The sequence below is a fragment of the Nelumbo lutea genome, chromosome 6 (assembly GCF_056320005.1).
Source record: "Nelumbo lutea isolate HS-2025 chromosome 6, American lotus-T2T, whole genome shotgun sequence".
Lineage (NCBI taxonomy): Eukaryota > Viridiplantae > Streptophyta > Magnoliopsida > Proteales > Nelumbonaceae > Nelumbo > Nelumbo lutea.
The window spans coordinates 25,597,924-25,624,498 of NC_142689.1; the positions used below are offsets into that span (position 1 = coordinate 25,597,924).

Genomic DNA, 26,575 nt, shown 5'->3' on the forward strand with positions numbered 1-26,575 from the left:
TGTTAGATTTGAAAAGGGCGGCATGCCTCCCATTGGTAGGTGCACGCACCCCGTGAACGGACGGGCTCACTGGATTCGAGCTCCTACATTATACATTGTAGAGATACACGATAAATAAATAAAGGTTTTTAAACCAATTCAAACAATGAACCGGTCAGGGGTCCGCTTTCTGGTTTGAATGGTTTGATCGTTTGATTCAAACGGATGGTCCGTTCTAACAAAAAATAAAGAAAAAAATGGTCAAAATCATTAAACGATTCAAATGGTTAAATCACCCAAACCAGCAATCTGCTGATCAAATCAATGTTTTTGGCAACATCCGGTTTTGGGGAAAACTGGAACTAATCACATGACCGGTTTTGTTTTTTCCGGTCCGGTCCGATTTTGAAACCATGATTAACAGTATGGACATTGAAGCAATCAGATTGCATGAAAAATAGGAATGGAGAAAAACATGGGACAACCTTTGTGGCAAATCAGGATGGTGCGAAAAAATCTTTCTGGTTCCCAATCAATGAGCCAATATCCCTGCAATCTGCTTAGAGGGGGAGGAGAAACAACAAAAGGAAATTTTAACAAAGATAATTATGATAAAGAGAACCCACACAGAAGAGTCCAACCCAAAAAACAAAAATGAAGAATCATGAGTAGGGCAAACGTTTCTTCCAAGAATATACACCACCTGCTTGAAGCCAATCCCTGTCGTGGTTTTCTCCTGTAGAAAGCAGGAAGGAGGCAATGTAAAAGACCAAAGTCATCGAAAGAAACCAACACTAAACATTTGAACAGCCATGAAGGATAAGGATCTCCTACCAGAAGGCTTTGATCATGGAAGCAATAAAATCGAATCCAAGAACCAATTGTTATCAGATCAGACATTTCAGCTTCCCTACTTTGGGCTGGAACCCAAGTAACCGAGTCGATTGGCGAGGACATTCACATCTCCATTCTCTCTTCTCTCGACCTAATGCGCCCTTGTTTGTTCAAAAGACTTTCACTAAACAATTCTTCCCAAAATCCATCGTCAAGTGATTTGCTTCCATTCTCAAATTCTTGTTCTCGCTCTGCATCCTCCTCTTCTTCAGGCTCCTCTCTAGCTTTATTAAATCCCCGCATCTCTAATGCAATTATCTCCAGCTCCGACCCTTCGTACCCATACAGCTCCCCATATTCTTTTTGTTCGGCTTTAATGGGGTTTTCTTCTTCACCACTTTGAATTGCCTCATGATCAGCAACTCCAACATCGCTGGGGCCTTGATCAATTCGCCGTCTCCTTTTCTTGGTAACCACTTCTTCTAGTTCCCTTCTCCTTTCTTTCTGTTGGATCAGCTGCTTGATAAAAGATGGGTTCTGTAGTGCTCTAGCTAAGAAAGTCATCATCTGTTGCTGCTTTAGCTCTGTTCTTTGTAGCCTGCTTTCCATAGCTTGAAGTTGGGTACGAGTATGCTGCTGTTGCTGTCTCAGCTTCACTAGTTCTAACAGTAGAACCTGCTTGTCACGCCTCAATCGATCGATTTCTCCATCTAATCCAAATCGTCCTACTTCGACACAAGGGCCTCCTGGGGATTGCTGCAGAGATGAAGGGTGTGGAGGTGCTTTCCTCCTCTTGATGTTCTTCAGGAGATGCTTCTGCCCTCTGAGAAATCCTTCATTTGCAAATTCCCATTTATCTGGATCAACTTTCCTAAATCCCTGTAAAAAAACATATTCCCCATTAAATATTCAAAGTTGAAGGACCGGACCCAGAGGATAAAAAAATAATTGAAAACATTTTCAATTATAAAGTCTTAAAAATCTTGAAAAAAAAGGAGAAATTTACCAAGAAAAGAGACTCGAGCCGACCCAGTATTCCAGTAGCACCGTTTGCATTTTTCTAATATAATATATAACATATTAATTGTTTTAAATCATTAAGAGTATATGACCGAGAGACACAAATCACCCACTTTCAGGAAAAAAAAATCATTGAATACAAAAATGAGAAAAAAAAACGATGTGCCATGGAAGAATTCAATCTGTTCAAAATTGTAGAGAAGTAAATAATTTACTTAAGAAGACACTTACGTAAGTGTTAAGCTGCCTAACAAAGCTTGAGAAGTTGTTGTGCTTGAAGTATCTAGGGAGGAGACTCATGGAGAAAGTATGAGAATCCCAGACAATAAAAGTGTTGCCGTCTCTGCTCCAAGAAACTATGCCGTCGGTGCTTGGATCGTCCACCATGTCGAAGGTTTTCGTCAGGAAAGGTGGAGGGCCTAACTCATGGAGGCCCTCCATTGGCTGTGGAGGAGCCATGGGCGGATCACTGGAGTAGGATGGAGTGGCTTCTGGAAACTCTTCCTTGACTGGGCTTATAGGATTCATGATTGGAAGTTGGAACTATCAAAATAACTCGTACCTTAATTTGGTTTTGCTCTTCTTCTTTTTTAGTATTTGGTTGAAGAATTCAATCTGATGATAGAATCAGAGAAATGGATCTATAATGAGTGTGCAGGAGTAACAAGAAAATGCAGCTAAATGAGTAATTGCTTTAACCAACTGGATAAAGAGAAATAAAAAAACTCAGGTTTTTATGGAAGCTGGGAAAATTGAGAGAAGATCCTTACAGAGTGGAACCTGAAGAAAAACTGAGTAATGGTGGAAATAAAAACAGAATAATTAATTACAGAAGGGGAAGAAAAAGTTAGATTAGACTACACAGAGAAAGGAAAAGATGAAAATTTTGCAGAAGAGATCAAGTGAGGAAAAAAAATGGAGGGGAATTAGGAGAGGGAGAAGTTGAGCGTACGGCAAATGGATTTCAGTCTTACAAACAAGTGAATGCAAAAGAAGGAAAATGGAATCTGAAAATCCTTCTTCCCCAAGAACTTGTTCTTTTGGAAAGGTTGTTTAGACTTTACAACCTTGCTGGTCACAGATGATGAAGCTTAGGTTGAAAATGGATCGGTTCATAACTGAAAGTTCTAGAGAGTAGAGACCATTGGCCATTTTTTGTCTTTGCAATGAATTCTCCTGTCTCCTGCCTTTCTGTTTTTGGCAATAGAGAGAGGGAAAGAGAGAGCAGAAAGTTCTGGAATTTGCATGGTAGAGGAGAAGATGAATTTTGGGTTTGGGAAGAAGGAAGGGAGGCCCAGGTGGTTACGGTTTAACCCAATTTGTCTACGGTAACCGGAGGATACTGGGCCAATTACGACGCATCACGTATCCTGATGCGTGGAATTCACGTGTACGCAGCAGACATAAACTGATATGTGGGACCCGCGTATAAGTTGCTGATGTGGGTTATTGTGATTGGTCAGGTGTCATAAATGAGACGACCTGTAGAGGATCCGAACGAATTGGGACCTACGCCTTACACCAACATCACTGGCACATCTCACCAATGCATGGTAAAATATAATTGTGAGATTGGTGGCGCCTTGTGTGAGAAGTAGATCCGGTATCAATTCGAACTCGTTGTTGGTACTTGGTGGCTTGGACGTGGGCGTGGGCGTGGTGTCGTATGAAATTAGCTGCGGTGGGTTCAAATGGTTCTGGATCCACTAAATTAATGCTTTTTATACCCTCGCACTAATTCAGGAGATCCGGACTGATGAAGGAAAAGTGGTATATGGTCAACATAGTTCCAAAATACAAGATCAATCATTGCACACCACGTCATATTTATAAGGCCCACGTGTTAACCTGACGTGGCGTATAATTGGCCAGTTTTGGGCAACAAAATACGTTTTCCCACCCTATTAATTTGATCTGACACCGTATAGTATATATCTCCTCTCCTCACCCTAATATCTCATCTTGATATCAGGACCCACTGACCCACTGTAAAATTAGTACTCGTCAATCGTCATGTATGATACGCGTGGTGTTCTTGATAGGGGTTTGAACGTGCTTTGTTGGCAGGAGTCTTAACTCGTTGAATGGTGTTCCGAGTTCACGTATAATTCGGATGGGGAAGATTTGGTGCAGCTGAGAATTTGTGAGGTGGTTGTGAGTTGTCCTCAATGATCTCAATTCTTAGATTTGCTTGGTAGGTGGGGAAGTACAAATACCTCCCCTCAAATTTCTGACAATTATAAAAATCTTCTATATAGTTTCATTTTAATAAATATCTTTTTTGAATTTTTGAGAAATTCAACAAAAAATTTCTGTTTAAATTAATGCATCATTTTTTCTAAATTATATATCAAAATACTGAAATAACCATGTTTTAACTTGATAAAAACCTCCTTTAATGATTATCTTTAATGTTTTTTGTTGAATTAAAGTAAGATTATTTCAATATTTTATATATAAAATAATTTATAAAAGAGTAAAATAGTTATTTAGAAAAACTAATACATTAATCTAATGTTTTTCGTTAAGGAAGATAATGAAAGAGAGGTTTTTATTGAGTTTCTCAAAAATTTAAATTCAGGAGAAGTATTTATTAAAATAAAACTACAAGAGAATTTTTTATGATTGTAAGGAACTTCACGATTATTACCAAAAAAAACAATGAGATGGGCCCCGCTCCCGCATGATGCCTTCGGGTTTCACCGTTTCAATTTTCACCTTTCAATGATGGAACCTAACCATTCAATCTACTGTGTACGTTTATCACCAAAAAAAAAAAAACTACTGTGCACGAAATCAATCAAAACTTCAGCTACGCAATTTGGGCCGAGTTCGCATCAGCCCCACAAGTGGGCGCTTCACAACGTTCTACGGCATATCCCAACGGTGTATTGCGAACATCTCTCTATGATACAAGTACAACAAATGATAAAACATTATCGGTAGATATTCTCGATACATAATTGAAATGTGGGATGCCCCTTGCAGGGGTTGATTTGAACTCATTTGGGACCTGCAAAATAAATAGTCACCAATACAATGATCAGAATGGATGAATTAGTGGGGCTTGGTGCGTACATCTTAAAATGGTATTCCACGGGGATTCTAATCCCAAAATTTTTAGTTAACAATACTTTTTGAAAATAAATTTATTTAAAATAAATAAAAATTTTATTCAAAAATTCAGATCGCATAGATTCTCGTGCCTTACTTTGATAACATTTCAGTATTTCATCCGCCATTGTATTTATGAGTAATGGGGCAATGTTTTCTTAGGAAGTAGGGAAATGCATTACTTGAGTAACACAAAATAAACGAGGCTAGTGTAGATATAGGTTCAATAATAATTATTCCCTTTAGCCTTTGTTTGCTTCTACATAAACTCAATTAAAAGCAGTATTTTCATTATAAAAGAATATATATATATTAAAATTGGGCCTCATGTAGGTAGACCTCTACATTCTCTCCTACCATTTATTTATTTTGTGATTTTTTGAATTTTTATTTTTAAAATTAAACGAAATAATTCAAGGTAACCAATCAACTTTAAGTCTACAACACTTTCATCTCTCCTCAATACACTCACCATAACCATTTCTTCTCTCTCATTAACTTCATTGATTATCTCTCCTCATTAATCATTCTATTAACTCTCTCCTCTAATAACTTAGGCTATGTTTGGGAGTGCTTTTATTAAAAATAAGTGTTTATTGAATAAGTGCTTATAAACAAGTGAATAAGCACTTTTTTGTATTTGGCACCCAACTTTTTCAAGTCCTTATATAAAAAATAAGCACTTATTTCATATTGGACATTTTGCAGCCTTTTTCTCCAATAAGTACTTAAATAAGCATTTGTGGCTATTTTGTTATTCATTTTCTTTCAAATTTTATAAAAATACTTTTATGAAAACACTTTTATAAAAATATTTTTACAAAAACACTTTTCCAAAAGTACTTTTATAAAATTCAATTAGGGATAGTTTTATAAGTGGTATTTTAAAATTCAACTAGGGATAATTTTGGAAGAAAATTTTTGAATAAGTGCTTATTGTATAAATACTTAAAAAAAACTAGAAATTTGAACTTAAAAAATAATCACTTATTTCAGGCTTATTTTTCAAACACCAATGAGTGGATAATGGTGTAGTCTTGACCTAAATAAGCACTTATTTTGAGCACTCCAAAATGTGGCCTTAGTCCACTAATTATCTCTCTTCTCAATTACTCCATTATATTACTTAAAATTTATTTAATCTTCTTTTCCTTCTTTTCATTTTATTTTATTCTCTCCTATCCTCATTCATCTAATAAACCAAAAGCAATAGTCTAACTTTGGTCCAAACCCACATTAGCTTGCAAATTTTAGGGGCAAGCTTAAGCCTAATACTTTAAGGCCAACGTTGGCCCAGCTTAGCCCGTGAACAAATATTGGTTTAAAAGTTAGCTAATAAAAATATCATAAATAATTAAATCACCTAAAAAAAATAATGAGAGAGGGGGGATTCCATTTATTTCTATAGGTGTCTTCCCTTATTAGACCATTTTAGCATATTTTTATAGGCCTCTTCCATAGTCCTATTATTAGCCTATTATATTCTACACACACACACAAAGAGAGAGAGGGAGAGAGAGAATTTTACTCTCATCCAAATTCCATTTATTTGTTTTATAATCAAATTTATTTAATTTGTTATTGGTTAATTGTTAGAAAATTACAATTTGAACCTAATAAAAAGTTAAAATATCAAATTTTAGCAAGTTTTTTATCTATCAACTATTAAAAATTAAGAAATTAATAAAAATTAGTAGTTCATAAATTATAAATTAAAATACATTTAAAATCTATTTAAAAATAACTAACATTAATAGGATAATTAAAGTTAACCAAACTATAACTACAAATTTTTGGGCTCAAACAACTATTTTCTTCCAAGCTAGGTTTGGCTCAAATATGCACCAAGCCTACACATAATGTGGATAGTATGACTATAAGTGGATTGAATTTAGATCGGACCTAGTTGCATCTGCATCCACATCCAATTATTATATTGGATTTCAGATCAAATACGAATTAATATGCAACCACCTTATTGTGTTTAAAATGACCAAATTTTAAAAAGTTTAAACAACTAATTATTTAAAGTATGTATGTATAATAAAAACGTATAAATATAAATGTTACTTTTATCAATTATAAATGTTATATAATTATACATAATATCTATATGTATACATAAGTTATATTACATATATACATAAAATAGTAATTTTTATTGGACTCAAATTTTAATCATGTTAAATAGGGTCAAATTCACATCTAATCTGATTATTAATCCGACGCAAGTTCTAACATCCAAGTCTAAGATAATCATATTTAGAGTTAACTTCGGTATTGGGCTTTTAGAGTTTATTGACGGTCTTAGTTGGTAGGGCCCAAATTTGCCTGTATTTTTTGCTGTCAGGACATGTCGTCTATTCAAACCAGACGATTGAACCATTGACCTGAAAACTAGTGGCAGATAAGATATATCATAGTTTTCAAAACTGGACCGAACTGAACACTCAGACTAAAAAACTGGGAACCGATCATCTGACCGGTTCCGTTTTTCTCCAAACCCTCTTTCCCCCTCAAAAACATTGATTTTGGTTAGCAAACCGTTGAACCGGCTAGTTAATCGTTCGAACCGTTTTTCAAATTTGTAAATTTTTGTTTTTTTTTTTGTCAGAACAGACCGAACGTTCGAGTGAACTGGTAACTGGACCCTTACCAGTTCGGTTATATATATATATATATAGAGAGAGAGATGATAACACTAAATTAATTTGCTTTATGTATCTATATGAATAAAATTATTAAATATATTGTTGTATAGTTATCAGTCCCTGCAACTCCGCTAGTATTAGGGAGAAACAATCAGTCAACGGATCACTAATCAACAAGAAGATAAACGGTGAAAGCGAAATGCTTGTGGTCAGAATCGTCCACGTATTTGGTGGTGGTCGGTTGAAGGAAAAAAAGCCTGCATCTGCAAGTGGGTGATTTTTGTGGCAACCAACCAACCACAAACAGTACCATCTTGATTCTTGACTTGACACGCCAAACCGACCAAAGCTGTAGTGAGAGGGTCCACACGCACCCCTCTCCTCCACGCCACAGCACAGGAAAATGAGAAATCTTAGTACATTTTATTTAATTTAAGGTTGTGTTTGGTGTTTGGACTTTCGATTAGACGAAACTTTGGGATGATTTGATTCCCCCTTTCCGGGCGGTGCCAAATATCTGCTTTATCTTATTGTTTCCATTTCTGTATGCTGATTCAAAATCCAAACACAACCTTATAACGTCAAGAAGACAGAACATTTGGTGCTGCAGAAGGATTGGGGAAAGCAAAAATGGCCACATTCCTGAATGACAAGGATGGGATTGGAATAAAAATAGAATGGAGTTGTGGCGTTGACAGATGATTCAATTGTTTGAGTGATTGATAAACACCCTTTCAATGGGGCAAAGGGGCAAAGGGTCAGTAGAGGAGGACCAAACAAGAACAAAGCAGGAGGGCTTGACTCAAATAACATTCTCACCCTTTACTTTTTCATTTGTCGAATAAATGCTTCGGGATTAAAAACATGCACCTTACTTTGTCCCTCCTTAATAAATAACATACTTTCCTACGTACAAAACAAATAAAGTTCGAATCATATATATTATAACTTATCGAGCCTCAAATTCTAAGTTAAAAGTTGAATGTATGAATTACTTATATAGTAAATTAAATGTTAAATGAATACTTACCATCTCATTAGATTTATGAATTTCAGAAACCCAAATCAAACCAGAAAATTACGATATGAGGACTTCTTATATCAAATTGGACCGTTTTTAAGGTTAGATAAGGCAAAACTTCCAATTTCAGTTTGGTGTTCTCAGTCATATAATGAACACCCCTATTGTTGATTGGAACAGATCTATAATGGTTTAGTTTCAGCCCTAACCATTTTTTTTCTCAAAACCATTGGGTTTTTCAATGTCCCATTAACTTAGGTTATGTTTGATTTGAATGAAAAGGTAGGGAAAGGTAAGAAAATGTATATAAAGTTTGTAAAGATTTTTTTTTATCTTTTCCTTCTGTTATCTACTTCTTTCTTCAAACCAAACACAGCCTTAGCTGGTTGAACTGTCAATCTGCTCAACTTAGAAAATGGTTTTGAGCAATTTTTATTTTTGAAATTTTTAAAACATCACTGGTTTGGACGTTAACTGCCCAATTCCGGATTGATTTTTTAAACATTGGTCTCAACTCGTCATTCGCCTATATTTTCGAATTATGTAATAACAAAAACAAATTAAAAGCCAAATAGGTAAATTTCAATTGAGGTCCATCAAAATTTCAATACAGCCTTTAATTAGCTTTATTTAAAAAAAGAAAAAGAAAGAAATAATGATAATGATAAAAAGTTAAAAACAAAACAATCTCTTGAGCTAATAATTACACTTAAGAGATTCCCCCCCCCCCCCTCTCCCACTCTTCCCTTGAACGTTCAGCCTCTTATTAATCATTTCTTCAGAGAAATTCTGATTTTAACAGATCTTTTACTTTATCCTATTTAGAGGCCCAGCTAATGTGTTCAGATCAACCAAGCTTGAAATACTTTTGGTTAATCGTTATGTTCTATGGACTACCATAAATACAATATCATGTAGGCAATTCGAATGAGTCTGATCTCTTGCCCACACAAATTCTGCCCACGCTGTCATATATACAGGCATGATATTCTGCAGAGGGAGATGTTTCTTATTTTTAAGGGTTGTGTGCTGTGGATAGACGTGGTCTGGAGATCCAGACCCGAATTCCACAAGGTCATTTGTCTTGTGGAAAGCTGAGATTCATCCTGCTGGTTATCTGTGTAGAAAAAACCTTACTCAGAATTTGTTGGGACCAAATAATAACTTTTGTCTCTTGTAATAATTTGAGGAGGCACATGTTTTGATGGTTTGTAAATAATATTATATTATATTTTAGAGTAAAAGATAAAAACCCCTTTAAAGTTTTTGACAATCATAAAAAGGTCCCATTTAGTTTTACTTTAATAAAAATCTCCCTTAATCTTCTAAAAAATTTGACAAAAACCTCTCTTTCGTCATTGGCCCAGTCAGAAAGTATTAAACCAATGCATCAATATTTTCAAATACCCATTTTACCCCTTTGTAATTCTCTCTCTCTAGGAGTCAAGTGATGTTTCTTTACGCTTTCATTCGTTCTCTCCCTAGCTTCAAAAGTCACGCTCCCTAGTCCCCCACTTCTCTCTCAAATGCCCCTTCTTCCTTACATTATGAAATCTCTGGTAAGCCTATGTATCAGCGTTACTTACGACCGATCCGGCATCTAGAAATTGCTCGATAGTGCCAAAAGTAGAGAAATTTTATTTGTTACAGTAGGTTTTGCACCAACCAGAGCGCCACTGATGACTTACAAATGCTTAAATCAGGGTTCAGCAGATGGGTTCCCATCGTTTCAGGGTTTCATTCACCCTCTACTGTTGCTGCCGCTGAAACAACCAAATGATCGCAGCGTTGAAGCAGAAAATAGAGGACCAATAGTCTTAAGTCAGGATTTTCAAATACTTGAACTGGTAGCACATAAAAATGGCTCTGGCAATCTTTTCTCCTTTTCAAAATAGAAATTCCCCCTCATGAGTGTGTCCCTATTCCCATCTGTTCCTCCCCTCTCTCCATTATTATTTTCTGGTTGAGATTTCAAAAATTAGAACAGAGAATCCTCCCGTTCTCCCTCCATGAAATTAAAAATGAAAATTATAAAAAACACAATTTCATTTTCTCCTCCAAAAAGAAGCCAAAAAAGTATCCAATATCCACCACTACATATATCTCTCCCTCCCTCCTTGTTTCATCATCTCTCCCGCTCTCTCGTTTTGCCCGCAATAGCAATGAATGCCATCTCCCTCCATGAATAAAACAACAAAGAGAACATTCCTCCTTCTTTGCCAACTAGATTAGCCCAATTCATACAATCAATCCCTTTTTCACCGATAAAAAATGAGGAGGATCGAAAGGCCTCTCGAGAACATTACTCATCTCATTTATCCATTAGTTTGATGCAATTCAGTTGTTGATGTTGATATTCTTTTCTGGGTAATACCGATGCTAAGGCTTACCGGAGATTTCATGATGGCGAGGGAGATGGGGCATTTGAAAGCTCAGAGAGAGAGAGGGGGGAAGGAGGGAGGGTGAAGTGGGGGGGATGGTTGTGGCTTTTGAAGCTGGAGCGTTGTCACTTGACTCCCAGAGAGATAGAGTAATTTACATGTATATAAACTAATTTATAAAAGGGTAAAATGAGTATTTGAAAAATATGGATGCATGAATCTTAACGTTTTTCGTCTGGATGAATGACGGAAGGGTGGTTTTTGTTAAAGTAAAACTAAATGAGAGATTTTTATGATTGTCAAAAATTTTAGGAGAGATTTTTGTATTTTACGACCCAATCCAAAGTCAAACCCGAGTTTCTAAACCCGGGCCCAACCTAACATAACTTGGCCGAACTCAGGCTTATGTTGGATTAAGTTGTTGGGTTGGGTAAGGGCAGGCTGGTCAGGTGAAAATGAATTTATGAATATATTTTTTAGATTTTTGGATATGATATTTTCTGAATTTTGCAAAAAAAGAAAAGATCAATTTCGACCCTAAAGAATTAAAATAGTTATTTTGGACACTAAAGGCTAACATTAGCCAAACACACACAAGAAATATTATTCATAAATCCGTTAAATAATAAATAAAATAATAAGAAATATTAATATGACATTATTCAACTCAAAAATAAATAAAAAATTAGAAGTGGTTAAATCTCACACATTATTAAGAATAAAATAAAAAGTATTTAATGTATAAATTAATAAATATTGAAAATAATATATAAATGAATCCCAGTTGAAATTTCCTGTTTTACCATAAAAAATAAGTGAGTATGTCTTGGGGTATAACCACAAACCTCTCACTGATCGTGAAGTCGTGCATCATGATGGGTCGCAGTCGGTGGTTACAGACGTGGGAACCTCTTCATCGAAGGACGATATGGCAGGTGGAGTGGCGGAAGCCAAGAGAAACAAGTTGGTATTTTTCGAGGGCGGGAAAGGAAGTGTCGGTACTTCATATAAAGCGGATGTAGAGGAAGGGAAGATCGTGGTAGTGAAGAGACTCAAGGATGTACTAGTTCAAAAGAATGAATTCGAGATGTAGATGGAGTTGTTGGGGAAGATTAAGCACGAAAATGCGGTTCCTCTGAGGGCTCTTTACTACTCAAAGGACAAGAAGTTACTTGTCTATGATTACATGCCGCCATAAGCTCATCTTCTCTTCTGCAGGATACAATTTTTTTTAAGTCGGATTCCTTCTATTTCTCTCGCTTATCTCTAGCGAACGGTGTGGAAGCTTGAGCTATTGCAGTAATGGAAATTCCTCTTTCATTTTTTAATTTGCAGCATTTTGAAGGTTGAAACTATAAAGAATCTCTCTAACCAGCGCAAAGTGCGTAGATATCATCCAAAACTTTTTTCCGAATAAAAGTCGAAGTATTCTTGCTTGATTCGAACCTCCGTACCATAGAATAGTGCCAAGAAAATTCGCACTCCGACGTACGCTTTGCAATGTGCCATTGTGCTCTCAATTTGGAGAAAGAATTGACCTGATTTCCTTGTTTTTACCTTTATACCTTTTTTGCAACTCACACACACCGCGACTTGAAAATCCACCGACGAACATACAAATGCTCTCTACTTGATTGTTTTTTATTGCTCATTTCCTGTTTTACCTCTAGAAAATGGCAATTCTGAAATTTTGTATTGTATTTGTCTATTTTGGTGATGATTTCACAAGAAATAGAGATTCGGGTCGTACGCCACTGGACTGGGACAACTGGATGAAGATAGCGCTAAATGCCGGGCGTGGGCTTGCTCACCTACACATGTCGGGAAAAATAGTGCATTGCAACATCAAGGCGTCCAACCTGGGCGCATGTGTCGGTGTCACCGACTTTGGACTGAATCTAGTATTCAGGGGTTCCACGACTCCTAACCGAGTGGCGGGCTACCGTGCGTCAGAGGTGGTGAAAACCCGAAAGGTGATGTTGTTTAAGTCGGATGTGAATAGCTTCGGTGTATTGTTACAAGAGTTGTTGACAGGGAAGGCCCTGAATCAGGCGTCGTTTAGGCAGGAAGGGATTGATTTGCTTAGGTGGGTCCAGTCGGTGCTGAAAGAGAGAGGAGAATGGATGGTTGAGGTATTCGATGTGGAGCTGACGAGATATCAGAATATAGAGGAAGAGATGGTGCAGTTGCTGCAAATAGCCATGGTGTGTGTCGATTGTGCCTGATCAACAGCCTGATATTCAAGTAGTAGTGCGAATGATAGAGGATATTGATGGGATGGAGATGAATGATGGTTTACGTTAATCATATGATGACCCGTCAAACGGATCAGACGCCAGACTCCTTCTATGGAGTCATGGAGTCCTCCGGTTGCAGCCACTGTAAGTTGAATGATCCGCCATGATTTTTTTTTTTTGTTTGTTTGTTTAGGCTGCATTTGGAGTCATTGTAAATCGAAAATGGTGTAAAACTTTACATCGTTTCGTTTTTGTTCGCGTTTGAAATGAGAGTGAAATCATCATCAATGTAAAATTTCACTTTGGTTCAATTTTGTGTAGGTTTGGATGTAAAACTTATCAAAGACACTCTTCACCCATCACATTTTTTAAAAAAACAACGGTCACTTTTACAGTTTAGTGTAAGTGTACTTTTAGACCGATGATGTTTTACACTTAAGTACAGAAATGATATTTTTACACCGACTCCAAACGTATGCTTAATTAATTGTTTTGTGATTTTCATAGAATTTGAATGAATTATATTCGTGGATGGGAGTTGACCAACTTGATGGAATTAAGTTTCTTTTATATAAAAGATTTTTCTTCGTAATAATGGGGATTTAAAATAAAAAATCTTTGTTATTTGTTAAATGTGCAGAGTTTAATCAAAATTTAAAATTGATATAACAGTTAGTGATTGGTGGGGTTCATTTCTCTCGAGACATAGACTGCTGATAGTGTCATTTCAATGAACCTCGATTGCATGCATACGAAATGTTTTTATTTGCTTATTTGTTATAAGTACTTAGATAATAAATGTCGATGTCTTTGACTCCGTTTTATCTAAACATTGAAATTTTTGTATCAGCTAATTGTTAGCCTTATTGGATTTGTAACATTTTGTAACCATGATTATGTTTCGAATTTGTTGGCTGTTTTTTTCATAAAAACCAACTCGGAGATCGAAGTGTTTACATGAAAATCGGACTGCATCGATTGGGTCAATAATCTGAATAATGTGTTTTCGTAATTGGATCAGATTACGAAATGTTACAAATTGAATTCGAATTTTACTCCGCCTGATTCGATTAAAACCTGAATGTGATTATATTATATTATAGTATTTATGGATTTTAACATATAAAATATATATATATATAATTATATTTAAAATAATAAAAAAAATTATATATTATATTATATGCTAAATATATACAAAATAAATTTTAATATACTATATCTAAATTAATTTATTATATATAAATATTATACTTGATGATTATCTCTTTAAATTTGCATGGGCATTGCTTATTACACCATTTCCAAATATTTAATTAATTTCTTTCTAAAACGTATTTCTGCAATCCTTGATTAATCGATCACTATTTCTGTGACACCCCTTACCATTGTCATCGTAAACTACGAAGGTGGGGTCTGGGGTGTCTTCATGATGGTCCAACAATTAACATAACTTTACCTTCAACCAACTCGTAGCCCCTCCAAAGCAGAAAATCACATACATTTTAAGAATTGTTTTTCTACACTCATTAGCCCCTACAAGTATGGGCCACCCTGCGAGTTTAGACAAAATTAATAAGTACATCCCATTTTAAACTATAAGTCTCTCTTCTTCTTCTTCTTCAACACCGGCATGTTCATTGTCGTTCTTGTTTAAATTCTGGAAAAAATGTTGGAAGGTCAATCCTGTCTAATTTCAAGGGCGTTTTCGAGCTTGTGTGAGCAAGAGAGTGAGTGGATTTACATGACTTATCGTCTAATTGAGATGTCAAATGTAAGCGCCATTTAGAAGATAATGGGGATGATGAAGTCATCCTAGCGACTTGATGTTCTTGACAAAAGAGTAATTGTAGGATCTTTCCTCGTCTCTCGCAGATGAATCCAGTAACAAGGGTAACCATTTGGATCAATCATATTTAAATTCCCTTATACAACCCATTGGACGAGATATATCAATCAATTGTTTGCTTCGCTGTTCAAGGTCTGATTATAGTCTCATTGCCTCTCTTAATCGGAGCTTCCGGTCTCTAGTTCGAACTTCGAAGTGGGGATCTCTATAGGCTGAAAGGTAGTGTGATCGAACGTTGGGTCTATTTTGCACGCCATATCCTTGAGTGGGAAGCCTTTATCCCATTTGCAATCGTTGGATGCATTTGCCAAGGATGCCTACAAATGAATGCTTCATGTGTTTTGATAAGGAATCCCTGGTCGTGGGAACGAAGCTTCACGTGTTTACGAAGGAGTAAACTATTTTGACAAATTCTTGGTTAGTCAGCATGAGAATGAACGTGCCTAGTAGACTTGTTCATGGGCCGGGCAGCCCAAGCCTGAATCCAGTTTGACCATTGGGCCTAGATCTTGAGTCTAAGCCCGACTCTTATATAAAGCCTGAAGTCCAGTGCCCGATTTGTATATAATATGTCTTATTTTTCAATGTATTTTTATAAATTAATATCATATTAATTTAGTAAGAATTTAATAAATTAATAAACTAATTTGTATTTCTAAATAGTAAATTAATATTTATTAATCACTTAAGAAATAAATATATATTATATATTTATTATATATAACATAAATATTTTTTTATTATATATAATAGTATCGGGTCGGGCTTATTTGAGAAAGCTTAAGGCCAGCCCGAAAATGATCGGGCCTGGTATTTAAAGCCTAAACTCGAGCCCGTGGGCCTGAAATTTTTTTCAAGCACGAAAGATAATAGGATGGGCTGTCAAGCTACCCGGCCCATGAACATGTCTAGTGCTTAGATGCTTGTTCAGGTCTGCCAGAGGTCTCTATTCTTGAAGGAGGTTGTGATTCAAAAGCAAACATCTTGAGTTCAGCTAAGCTTTATAATTCCGATATTGGAACTTAGGTAACTCTCCCAAGCATGAATAAGCCAAGGAAAGGTCTCAAAACTCTCAACCTTAAACAGCAATGAACATGACAACCTCTATGAAGAAGAATAAGATGGAGAAGGATAAGAGAGAGATGGGTACTAATAATTTCAAGTGGAATCCACTTATATATTTTTTTCAGTATTTATTAATTTGTAATTAAATAATTTTTTTTTTATTCTTGATTAAGTGTGGAATTTAACATGCTATAGTTTTAATGGGACCCACTTGTCATTTTTAATTTTTTTAGTTGAATAGTGCCACATTACACTTCTTATTATTTTATTCATTAATTAATGGATTTGTCAATAATATTTTTAACGTCCTGTGTTTTTTTGGCTAGTATTGGCCTTTTTTTAGTTTAATTTAAGGTCAAAATGGCTCTTTTAATTCTTTATGATCAAAATTGGCATTTTCTCCAAATTCATGGGTTGTTAGAGCCAAAATTTCATATTTTTTTCAATCATCTTTTACTGGACTTTGTAACCCAATTTAGGAGTAGAATGGATTGAAAATATGTATGAATTTCATTAACAAATGTACATATGCATATTTTATACATAGATATGTGTATGTATAATTGGAAAAAGATGTTCTTATATAAATAAAATTCATATTGTATGTATTTTTTTGGTCAGACTCTAGTTACCTAAGGCCTCAATCAAAGCCCAAAACTCACAGCCAGCCTAACCTACAAAAGCTTAGGTCTGATTGGGCCTATCTAATCGGGGTGCAAATGGATTGGTTCATGATCCAATCCGATCATATTTGGTTGAATTCGGATTATCCCTGGTCGGATCCTATGATTCAATCAGAAATAAGATCGGATTTGGATCACCTCCTATTCGATCCATGAAGATCTAATTCAATGTGTTATATATTTATAAATAAATAAATATATATATATATATTATTTATATATAATACATATATATGTTATTTATTTATGAATATATTATTTATATTGTATTTTTATAAATTTGTTATATTATTTATTTTTTTATAGAAACATGTATATATAATGAAAATAATTAAAAAATACTTATATTTTTTTGTTTTCTCTTTATTTAAATTGGTATATTTTATTTTTTCATTTAATAACTTATTATTTTTTAAAGAAAACAAGTCAGATCAAATCAGATCCAAAGATCCGATAGGATTCGAATTCATATCGAGCCCTATTAGATCCAGTTGGATGTTTGAATTGGATCAGATCCAACATGACGGGTTTGAATATATCCTAATTCAAATCTGATTCGATCCATTTGCATCCATACTACCCAAGTTGCAACCCTACCGTACAAGGCCACAACTAATTCCTTATGAATTCAGAATATAAATGAAATATTTTATTGTTGACCATTGTGATATACTGATAACTATTCAAAACTTATTTGACACATTACATTGATAATTATTCAAAATTTATTTGGCACCTTGTTATCCCTTAAAAGAATCAATGACTTTTTTGAACTTGTTATTCATTATTTAGTTATATTATTATTCTTATGTTAAATTCATTTTGTAAGGCTCGTGTGTGGATTGATGCATTTGTTATATTCTAATAATATATGACTACGTCATCATTGGGAATGAATACAATATCCTCATGGGCTAACCCATTTTGGATTTAGTTCCTTGTCACAAGGCATATACGCAATCCCTTATCACTGGTCATAGTCCATTGTGAAATTGCTATGTAACTCTGAATTTGAATATACTGGCATTAATCCGAGACATGGTTCCATTCAGCTTGTTCTTATGATTCTGTAAACTATTTGAAAGTTTGAGTATGTGATTATTCTTCTCAATGATGCATTAAGTAGTTTTGAAACTTATCTTCTAAGTAATATGTGGATTTTATGAATTATTATAATAATAATAATAATTATTATTATTATTATTCCTCATGCTTAGTCCAATTTGGGAGATAAAATGCTAATTACCGAGGGTTGTACTCATTATTCTTGATTCTCTTGCCTTTTAGATGCTAAAGAAGAATAACTATTGTACGGAATTGCTTGAGAGAGAATGCTAGTACAAATTTATTTACATTGGAACTTTGTAAGCCTTTATTCTTTAGATTTTGGATTTATTAGGTATTTGTAAACAATAATTTGGATTTTGACATTAAACAAGTAAAGCCTTACATAAGCATGTGGCATTGTCTCATGCCTAAACTTGGTTGGGGTGTGACAAAAACAACTACCACATCAGCTAGAAAATGTATCATTATTAGACAATGGTTTTTTAAGGGGTATTTGCCAATGTGTCTTTTTTGTTGAAATTCCAAATACAAAACAAAACTATGTGGTTTGAAAAAAATGAATTGGATGTTATAACATAAACATAGTAAACATGTTATTGATTAGACATGTATTTTTTCGTTTTCAAAACTAAAACAAAATACGTTATTGAATTTACAGTTTTTAGGGGGTATTTGCTAATGTGTCTTTTTTGTTGAAGTTTCAAATACAAAATAAAACCAGATGGTTTGAAAAAAAATTGAATTGGATGTTATAACATAAACATAGTATGAGTGTCGAGAAACCAGCTCACTTCAACTGAAATGGAATCACCACCATCAGTTAAGGAAATGAATGTGATGGGACCCTCAAAAATAACATCAAAATTATTTTTTTATCGAATAATGACTCCAATGGCCCAAAGCATTGATTAAACCAGTCTAGATAAGACTTGGATGGGAGAGAGAAAAGGTTAGACACCCCTCTCCTGGGTCCAATAGGTAGGGACCACATAGGATCCCAAATGAGCATAAATGAGAACAAAGCATAAGAATAAATCGAGTTCGGCTTCAGTCAGGGCAAAGCCCATCCAAACAGCCTTTGTTGCCTTGCATTGAGAATATCTCATGTTTTATTTCATGGGGAGATATTCCCAATGCAAGGTTAGGAAAGGTTGTTAGATTGGTGTGGGCACAGATTTGCCCTAACGGAAGCCGATCTCGAATAAATCAGCATAAAAATAAATCCTCCCTAACTACATATCATTATTTTTTATTTTATTATTTTTTAAGAGGATGTACTCATAGGTTCCGATGTGCTTAACTTACTCTGAACTACAAAAATTGAAAATCTCACACTACTCCACCATTCTATTTCATGGTCAATAACCCATGTGATTCAACCCATTAGAAACAAATACCATAACTGAACATCACTAGCTTAAGACAAAGGATATATTGTAATAAATAAATCTTAATCATATAGCAGCCAAAATGAATTATCAGAACTGAGAAGATCAAACTGGTATACAAGGATTTATTGGCTTTTTAAAGAACACCCTATTCAAGATAAGCCTAAATTTCAATCTATTAAAAAAAAAAACATAAGAGAAGAAATAACCAACACCAACTCATTATTCTAAGAAAAAGAAAAACCATGCAATCATTAAAACTAAGAGGAACTAATTCAACTTCTAAAACACCCAATCAACTCAAAATCTACACAATTATTTGAATCTTAAGATAACAACGATTTCATATTTGGATCGAGATGAGAGCTTACAAGAGCCAAACCAGCTTCGTTAGCTTTCTCCTCTCCCTCAAATCCTAGTCGTGACAAGCATTTAAGGGAGATGGATCTTAAGAAAATGAAACAACAAAGAAACAGACTGCAAGGGGAGAAATAATGGGACTTACCTGATACGATTTTGGCTCTAGGATCGAACGATGCTAAAGGGCAGGTTTCGGCTGGGGTTTTGATTTGGAGTAGAATGTTGTAGTAGGGGAAATGTGAGTCTTTAGTTTATTCCCAACTTTCTTCGTAAAGTATGATAGGGACTGGTGTTGTAACAAAGAGCTTTACCAAGAAGAACCAATATTCTAGGTGGGGTTTCATTTGATACCAAGAAGAAGACAGCAACAAGCTACGGATATCGCCACTGCTACAACTCCTTTCCTTTATTTCCATCAAGAGGATGATGAACATTGGGCAGAGATATGGTTTCGGTAGACTATAAAAGAAGGAAGATGGCAATAAAGGGTAAAAATGAAGGAGAAAATGATAATGAGAGAGAATAAGAGGAGAGATTAAGAGAAAGAGTAGATCGCATAAGAGACGGAGAAGACAACTGCCGGTGCTGAAAATTGCAACAGCGGTGGCGGGTAGGGGCGATAACAGGGGAAGGAGAAAGAGATGGATGGTCAAGAGAGGATGATAGAGTGAGTGATGAGGAGAGTGAGAGACCAAAGAAACAAGTGATAGAGGTCGGATCAGGTTTCCTCGCTCTGGTTCGCTTCGAACGCTAAGGAAGATGAACAGTAGCGGTGAAGTGAAAAATTGGAAGAAGAAGATGATGATGATGAGAGCGATAGCAAGATTGTAAGCGAAGGAAATTTGTTGCTGCAACTTTGTTTTTTTGTTCGAATGGGAAAGAAGACGAATAGTGTATCCGGGTGGAAAAAATTTAGAAGAAGAAGAAGAAGAATGAGGGAGAGAAGCCGGTGGTGGAGAACGGAGTAGGTTTCGTCGCTGTCGTTGCAAGAAGCGATTAACTGTTCTGAATAGTGAATTAGCCAGAATTAGGAACATTAAGTTATATTTATAGGTAGGGTGAATGACAATTTTGTAATTTTGGGGGGTTTCAAAATTTATTTATAGGTAGGGTCAAACCAGGTCTAAGGGTGGATAAACCGGAGTTATTTGATGGAAGGCTAGGATTTCTGGCCTTCTTGGTTAAAATGTGAAGGGTTGAGATGGGTTTGACTGCATAAAAGGGTTTTGTGCGCACGGGCTAGTAAGATTGAACGAAACAAGATCTTTTTAAGTTGATGGATAAACATGGGTGCTTTTTGGTTGAAGTTTCACGAGGTGGGTTTTTTGAGCATTTTGGGTTGAATGGTGGGGTCATATTGGGCCGAATAGACCAGGATTGGGCAGATCTAGAAAGGGCTTGATCTGATTAATCTAGAGCTTTGAAATTAAATCTTGTTGCGATAAAGGGGTAAACAAGGGTGTTTTGGGCTGAAATTTTACAGGTAGGTATTTTTAGGGCATCGGGGATCTAGTGATAATGTTTAGGCATGTGTTTTGGTGTGTCTAGGGGTCAACCTTATGGTCTTATTGGCTCATATGTGTTTGAATCAAAGGGATCTCGGTTGTGGGTGTTTTAGGCTAACGATAAGGGCCAAAATGGAATATTTGTTTGATAGGAGGGTAAACAGAAGAGTTTTGACTTGAGATTTGCTAGGTAGGTATTTTCAAAGGTCTTTAGTTTGATGGTTGTGTATGATCTAATGATTGAGGTGCAAATGGGGGTTGATCAGGGGCCATCGGATTGGTATCGGTAGGGGTGAGAAAAAATAAAAAAATCGAACCAATCAATTCGGTTTCAGCTCGATATTCTTAAAAAATGACAGTTAACCGAACCGATCGACATATATATATATATATATATATATATATATATATATATATATATATATATATATATATATATATATATTATTTTTTATTTTTCAAAAAGGTTTGACAGTCTGCTAGAGTGTCAGACTGCCACTACCAGTCTCACTCTCTTCGAAACTCTCAATCTTCCACTGCTAGACTCTCTTCGAAACTCGGAACGACTCAAGAGTCAAGCTTTTTTTCTCTTATTAGCTTCTCTCACTCTCTGTCTCTTCCAAGTCTCTCTAGTCTCTCCCTTCTCTTCTCATTTTCTCAGTCTCTTTAGTCTCTCCGTTCTTTTCTCAGATTGCCACACGGCCCACACCAATCACTGCCTCACCGGCAAGCAGGCACCAACACCATTCATTGTTGTTGGTAGTGTTGAAGGCTTGAAGCATTTGTCGACTACCGGTGGGTAGTGGTTTTGAAGCATCTGGGATCCTTTTCTCTCTCTCTCTCTCTCTCTCTCTCTCTCTCTCTCTCTCTCTCTCTCCTCTCCGCGACTTTGCCAGCAACCACCGACACCAACCAATTTGAGACGATGACAACCATTGACAATATTAGTTTTTTTTTATATACTTTAAGTGCATAAAAAACCGAACCGCAATTAACCGATTAACTAATTGCATTGGTTCGACTTCAATTTGAATATTTAAAAAACCAACTAGGTTAGTTTGGTTTGAAAAAATACCCCATGGTTGGGTTAACCCTAGGTATCGGGTAGATTTATCCGTGAATTTTAGGGATTTTGGGCTGAAATTCGGGTTCTTGGGTTTTTAGGTGTTTTAGAAGGATCATAAGGGTCTGATCAGGAATTTGGGGTGAATTGGGGGTTCAAACGACGGACCTAGCAAAAATCGGGTGCTAACACATAGTAAACATGTTCTTGATTAGACATGCATTTTTCTTTTCCAAAACTAAAACAAAATACATTATTGAATCTCTAGTTTTATGATCATTTTTTATCAACTATTTAAAATGAAATATTATTTTGATGGAAAGATTTAAAATGAAATATTGTTTGATGGAAGGGTAAACATGGGAATCTTGGATTGAAACTTTATAGGCATGTGTTTTGGTGTGTCTAGGGCTCAACCGTATGGTCTAATTGGCTCATATATGTATGAATCAAAGGGATCTAGGTTGTGGGTGTTTTAGTTTAATAATAAGGGCCAAAATGGAATCTTTGTTTGATGAGAGGGTAAACAGAGGAATTTTGAGTTGAGATTTGCTAGGTAGGTATTTTCGAAGGTCTTTAGTTTGATGGTGGTGTATGATCTAATGATTGAGGTGTAAATGGGGGTTGACCAGGGGCCATCGGATTGGTATCGGTAGGGGTGAGAAAAAATAAAAAAATCGAACCGAAAAATCGATTAACCGAACCAATCAGTTCGGTTTTGATTCGATATTCTTAAAAAAATGACAGTTTTGGTTAGGTTTTGGTTAACCATTTAAAAAACGAGTAGTTAACCAAACCGATCGATATATATATATATATATATATATATATATATATATATATATATATATATATATATATTTATAATATTATATGTATATATTATATTATATTTTTTATTTTTCAAAAAGGTTTGGCAGTCTGCCAAAGTGCCAGACTACCACTACTGACTCTCTTCGAAACTTGGAACAACTCAAGAGTCAAGCCTTTTTTCTCTTACCAGCTTCTCTCTCTCTATCTCTTCCAAGTCTCTCTAGTCTCTCCCTTATCTTCTCACTTTCTCAGTCTCTTTAGTCTCTCCATTCTATTCTAAGACTATCGCATGACCCACGCCAACCACCAGCACCAAGCGGCAACGCTAACCACTGCTTCACCGGCAAGCAGGCACCAATGCCATTCAGTGTCGTTGGTAGTGTTGAAGGCTTGAAGCATCTGTCGACTATTGGTGGGCAGTGGTTTTGAAGCATCTGGGATCCTTCTCTTTCTCTCTCTCTCTCTCTCACCTCTCCTCTCTGCGACTCCACCAGCAACCACCGACACCAACCAATTCAGCATGACAACCATTGACAATATTAGTTTTTTTTTTATATATTTTAAGTGCACAAAAAACCAAACCGCGGTTTAACCGATTAATTGATTGTGTCGGTTCAGTTTCAGTTTGAATATTTAAAAAACTAAATAGGTCAGTTCGGTTAAAAAAAAAAACCCATGGTTGGGTTAACCCTAGGTATCGGGTAGATTTATCCATGGATTTTAGGGATTTTGGGCTGAAATTCGGGTTTGTTGGGTTTTTAGGTGTTTTAGAAGGATCATAAGGGTCTGATAAGGAATTTGGGGTTTAAGTGACAGGCCAAGCAAAAATCGGGTGCTAACACATAGTAAACATGTTATTGAATAGACATGCATTTTTCTTTTCCAAAACTAAAACAAAATACATTATTGAATCTCTAGTTTCATGATCATTTTTTATCAACTATTTAAAACCATGTTCCACAATCCACATAGTTTCTATAATTTGAAATTTGTTTTAGCTTTGTCATCTTCCTAATAATAATGTAATCTAAGGATTTCTATCCACCAATAGTCATTTTTTTTCCTAAAATTCTCACATGCCTTATATCACTAGAGTCCTTGGTCTTAACATGAGTTTTAAACAAGTGTCTCATTTTGTTAACTTGCCTAGTAGTAATTAAAAGCGTCTCTTTTATTGTTTTTATGTGTGTGTGTGTGTGAGAAATTCTTCAATGGTTTTAGTTTTAATTTGTCACCCAACATTGGTTTTTGATTACTAATAAGTTGTTTTCTTTGGTTTTGATTTAGTAGGCATGAATTTTCTTTCATTTTTTTTATTTTTTTATTTTTTGGGTAAGTGGTTGGTCCAGACATATTATATAAGGATTTTTATGACAAAAGATGATTTATCATGCGCTCCATGTTTTGATCAATATAAGGCCCAATTGAATATTACTTTCCAATTAATAATGGAGAAAAACTTTTTTTTTAAAAAGAATTGAAGGAACAATCCTTTTACAAGTGGATAATATGCCACGGCTTCGATGTTTTGAAAATTTTTAAATGATAATATGGGATGGCATGGCTTTGACATCCATTGTGAAATAAAGAGCATTCCCTCTTTAAAAAAATAGTATAAAGAAAGTAGGAGATGAAAAGCCTTTTTGTTCTAGTTATTTTTTATGTAATCTCTCTATAATATCTTCCATAAGTAGTAAAACACCAAAGAATTGTTGGGGTCTTACAACATTCACTCACAGGATAAAACCCAAAGTATTTGAAATATCAATTAAGAAAAAATCTAATAGTAACAAAATAATGAAGTCCAAGTAAAGACAATTGAAAACAAGCACCACCAAGGACACAAAGGATTTATGTGGTTCGGCTTGGCCGTCTACGTTTATGGGAAAGATAAAACTTGTTATTTACTATGAAAAAAAAGAGAAACAATATAAGTACTATGTATTTTGCAACTCAAATTAACCCTTAACCCTCGTACACCCGTCATTCCTTTTCCTCTCTTAACTTGAATAATAAAAATAATACGAAACCCCACTCTTACACTAAGAGCACCCTCTTTATCTCTTACTCTGTTTTTTCCTCTCTAAGAATAAAAAGAACATTTTTTTTTTCACTTGTCTAAAACTTGGCATACAAATAAAAACTTTTATATGTAAAACCCTCTTTAACTTAAAGAAAGAGCACATCAAATGTTAGATTAAAAATAATCCAATTGTGGAAAAATAAGACAACCCCAAAAATCTTTATGTTAACTTATTTTTCAACCACCTTGGAGATATACCATTTGAGCCTTCATCTATTCGCAAATATCACAAACCTTTAATGGCCTTGTAAAACACCACTGGATAACATAACCTGAACCACTCAAGTCCTGACTCTACATGATTCAAACAAAATGGCCAATGCACTTGTGTAATTGCACCTAAGCTAACAGTACTAATTAGCCCTAGAGAGGGACTTCAATCGTTCTTTTCCTCCTACAGGAACATTCCTCTAACCATCATCTTCGTATGGTTACATCACCTTATGCATTCAATTTCTAGCATTCAATCGAGGTCTTAGGAACCATTGTACTCCTAATTAGATGATATAATCATTTGCATTTTTCTTCATTCATCAGAACTATATCATTAATGCGTGTAATTTTCATGACTCCACCTATAACAAAGACCTTATAATGCTTAGAATTCAACTGGGTAAATCATATTAAATTCCTACACATTTTTTGAATATACACAACACTACCCAAATTATGAACCATTATATCAAACATTTTGATTTTCATTATTAACACCTATAGAATTGCTCAAAAGTGTTTGAATGTTTGGCAAGAGTAATAGAATTGGCCTAGCCCATTAACCAACCAAAAAAAAAAGGAAAAAGAATAGGGCCGGAGGCCCAAAAATTTTAGGCCCTAGCCCATTGCCCTATTCCTCTATTTGGTATCTATTTTCCTATATCCACTATCCAAAAAACTGCCCTCGGCCCGGTCCAGCCCGTTCTGTCCAAGGCTTCTTGTCCATTGCGCGCCCCTTCCGATGATAGATCGATAGCTGATGGAATGTTCCTCTCATTTCTTGCGCATCACAGTTTATGTTTTGGTAGAGAGACACTCGACTCCTGGGAGCTCCGAACCAATTTTTTCCCGGGTCGATAGACCCTTCCTTGGTTTCCGATCACTGACGCAGAGGAATCCCGGTTGAGATCTACAGTGTTGAATAGGCTGCAGAATGAGCAGATTCAATCGGTTAGGTTTTGGCCAGAAATCCCTCTTCCGGGCTCGACGGGTAAATGTTCAAAACTTCAATGTCCATTCGTTTACGCCATATTGTTTCTCCACTACCGATTATTACCACTCACGTTATCTCCATTTCGTTGTTTTTTCTAGCATTTGCTTTCTTCGGCGTCCAATGCATCACCTGTCTATCACGGGGTTCGATTCGGCGGAGCTTCGGTTTTTCAACAAGTTCTATTTTTCGCTCGGAGTAAATTTTCTTCGCATATTTTGTTATACCTTGTTGTTCTGTAAGAGCCAATGATGCTA

At 35.4% G+C, this 26,575-nt stretch overlaps 2 protein-coding genes and 2 long non-coding RNA genes across 10 annotated transcripts in view; 2 read left to right on the forward strand and 2 right to left on the reverse strand.

The window, feature by feature from the left end:
- Positions 1–407: 407 nt before the first annotated feature.
- Positions 408–3,125, reverse strand: LOC148848042 (heat stress transcription factor A-2b-like). 5 transcript variants are annotated; one of them, XM_088948238.1, is made up of 5 exons: positions 2,065–3,074; positions 1,820–1,873; positions 814–1,692; positions 683–715; positions 408–535 (listed from the first exon to the last, which is right to left on the reverse strand). In XM_088948238.1, the coding sequence occupies exons 1-3, from the start codon at positions 2,359–2,361 to the stop codon at positions 937–939; spliced, it is 1,107 nt and encodes a 368-aa protein (XP_088804364.1). In that variant the 5' UTR covers positions 2,362–3,074; the 3' UTR covers positions 408–535; positions 683–715; positions 814–936. The 5 variants fall into 5 exon arrangements, with proteins under 5 accessions (XP_088804364.1, XP_088804363.1, XP_088804367.1 ...); XM_088948237.1 differs by having other exon boundaries at positions 408–715; positions 2,065–2,448; positions 2,604–2,895; XM_088948241.1 differs by lacking the exon at positions 1,820–1,873 and having other exon boundaries at positions 2,065–3,125.
- An 8,911-nt stretch (positions 3,126–12,036) lies between these two features.
- Positions 12,037–13,548, forward strand: LOC148848043 (uncharacterized). The gene is made up of 2 exons (XR_016101216.1): positions 12,037–12,299; positions 12,730–13,548. It is a non-coding gene; the product is annotated as an uncharacterized LOC148848043 (long non-coding RNA).
- Positions 13,549–19,334: 5,786 nt separating this feature from the next.
- On the reverse strand, positions 19,335–20,649 carry LOC148848044 (uncharacterized). Its single transcript, XR_016101349.1, has 2 exons — positions 19,796–20,649; positions 19,335–19,705 (listed from the first exon to the last, which is right to left on the reverse strand). It is a non-coding gene; the product is annotated as an uncharacterized LOC148848044 (long non-coding RNA).
- A 5,353-nt stretch (positions 20,650–26,002) lies between these two features.
- Positions 26,003–26,575, forward strand: part of ATJ1 (DNAJ heat shock family protein) — an 82,295-nt gene continuing 81,722 nt past the window's right edge. For 2 of the 3 annotated variants that reach the window (XM_088951982.1, XM_088951981.1), the window contains exons 1-2: positions 26,003–26,318; positions 26,420–26,516. In XM_088951982.1, coding sequence (XP_088808108.1) covers positions 26,262–26,318; positions 26,420–26,516 — 154 coding nt within the window. In that variant the 5' untranslated portion in view covers positions 26,003–26,261. The remainder of the gene's footprint in view (positions 26,319–26,419; positions 26,517–26,575) is intronic. The other variant, XM_088951983.1, reaches the window with a different exon arrangement.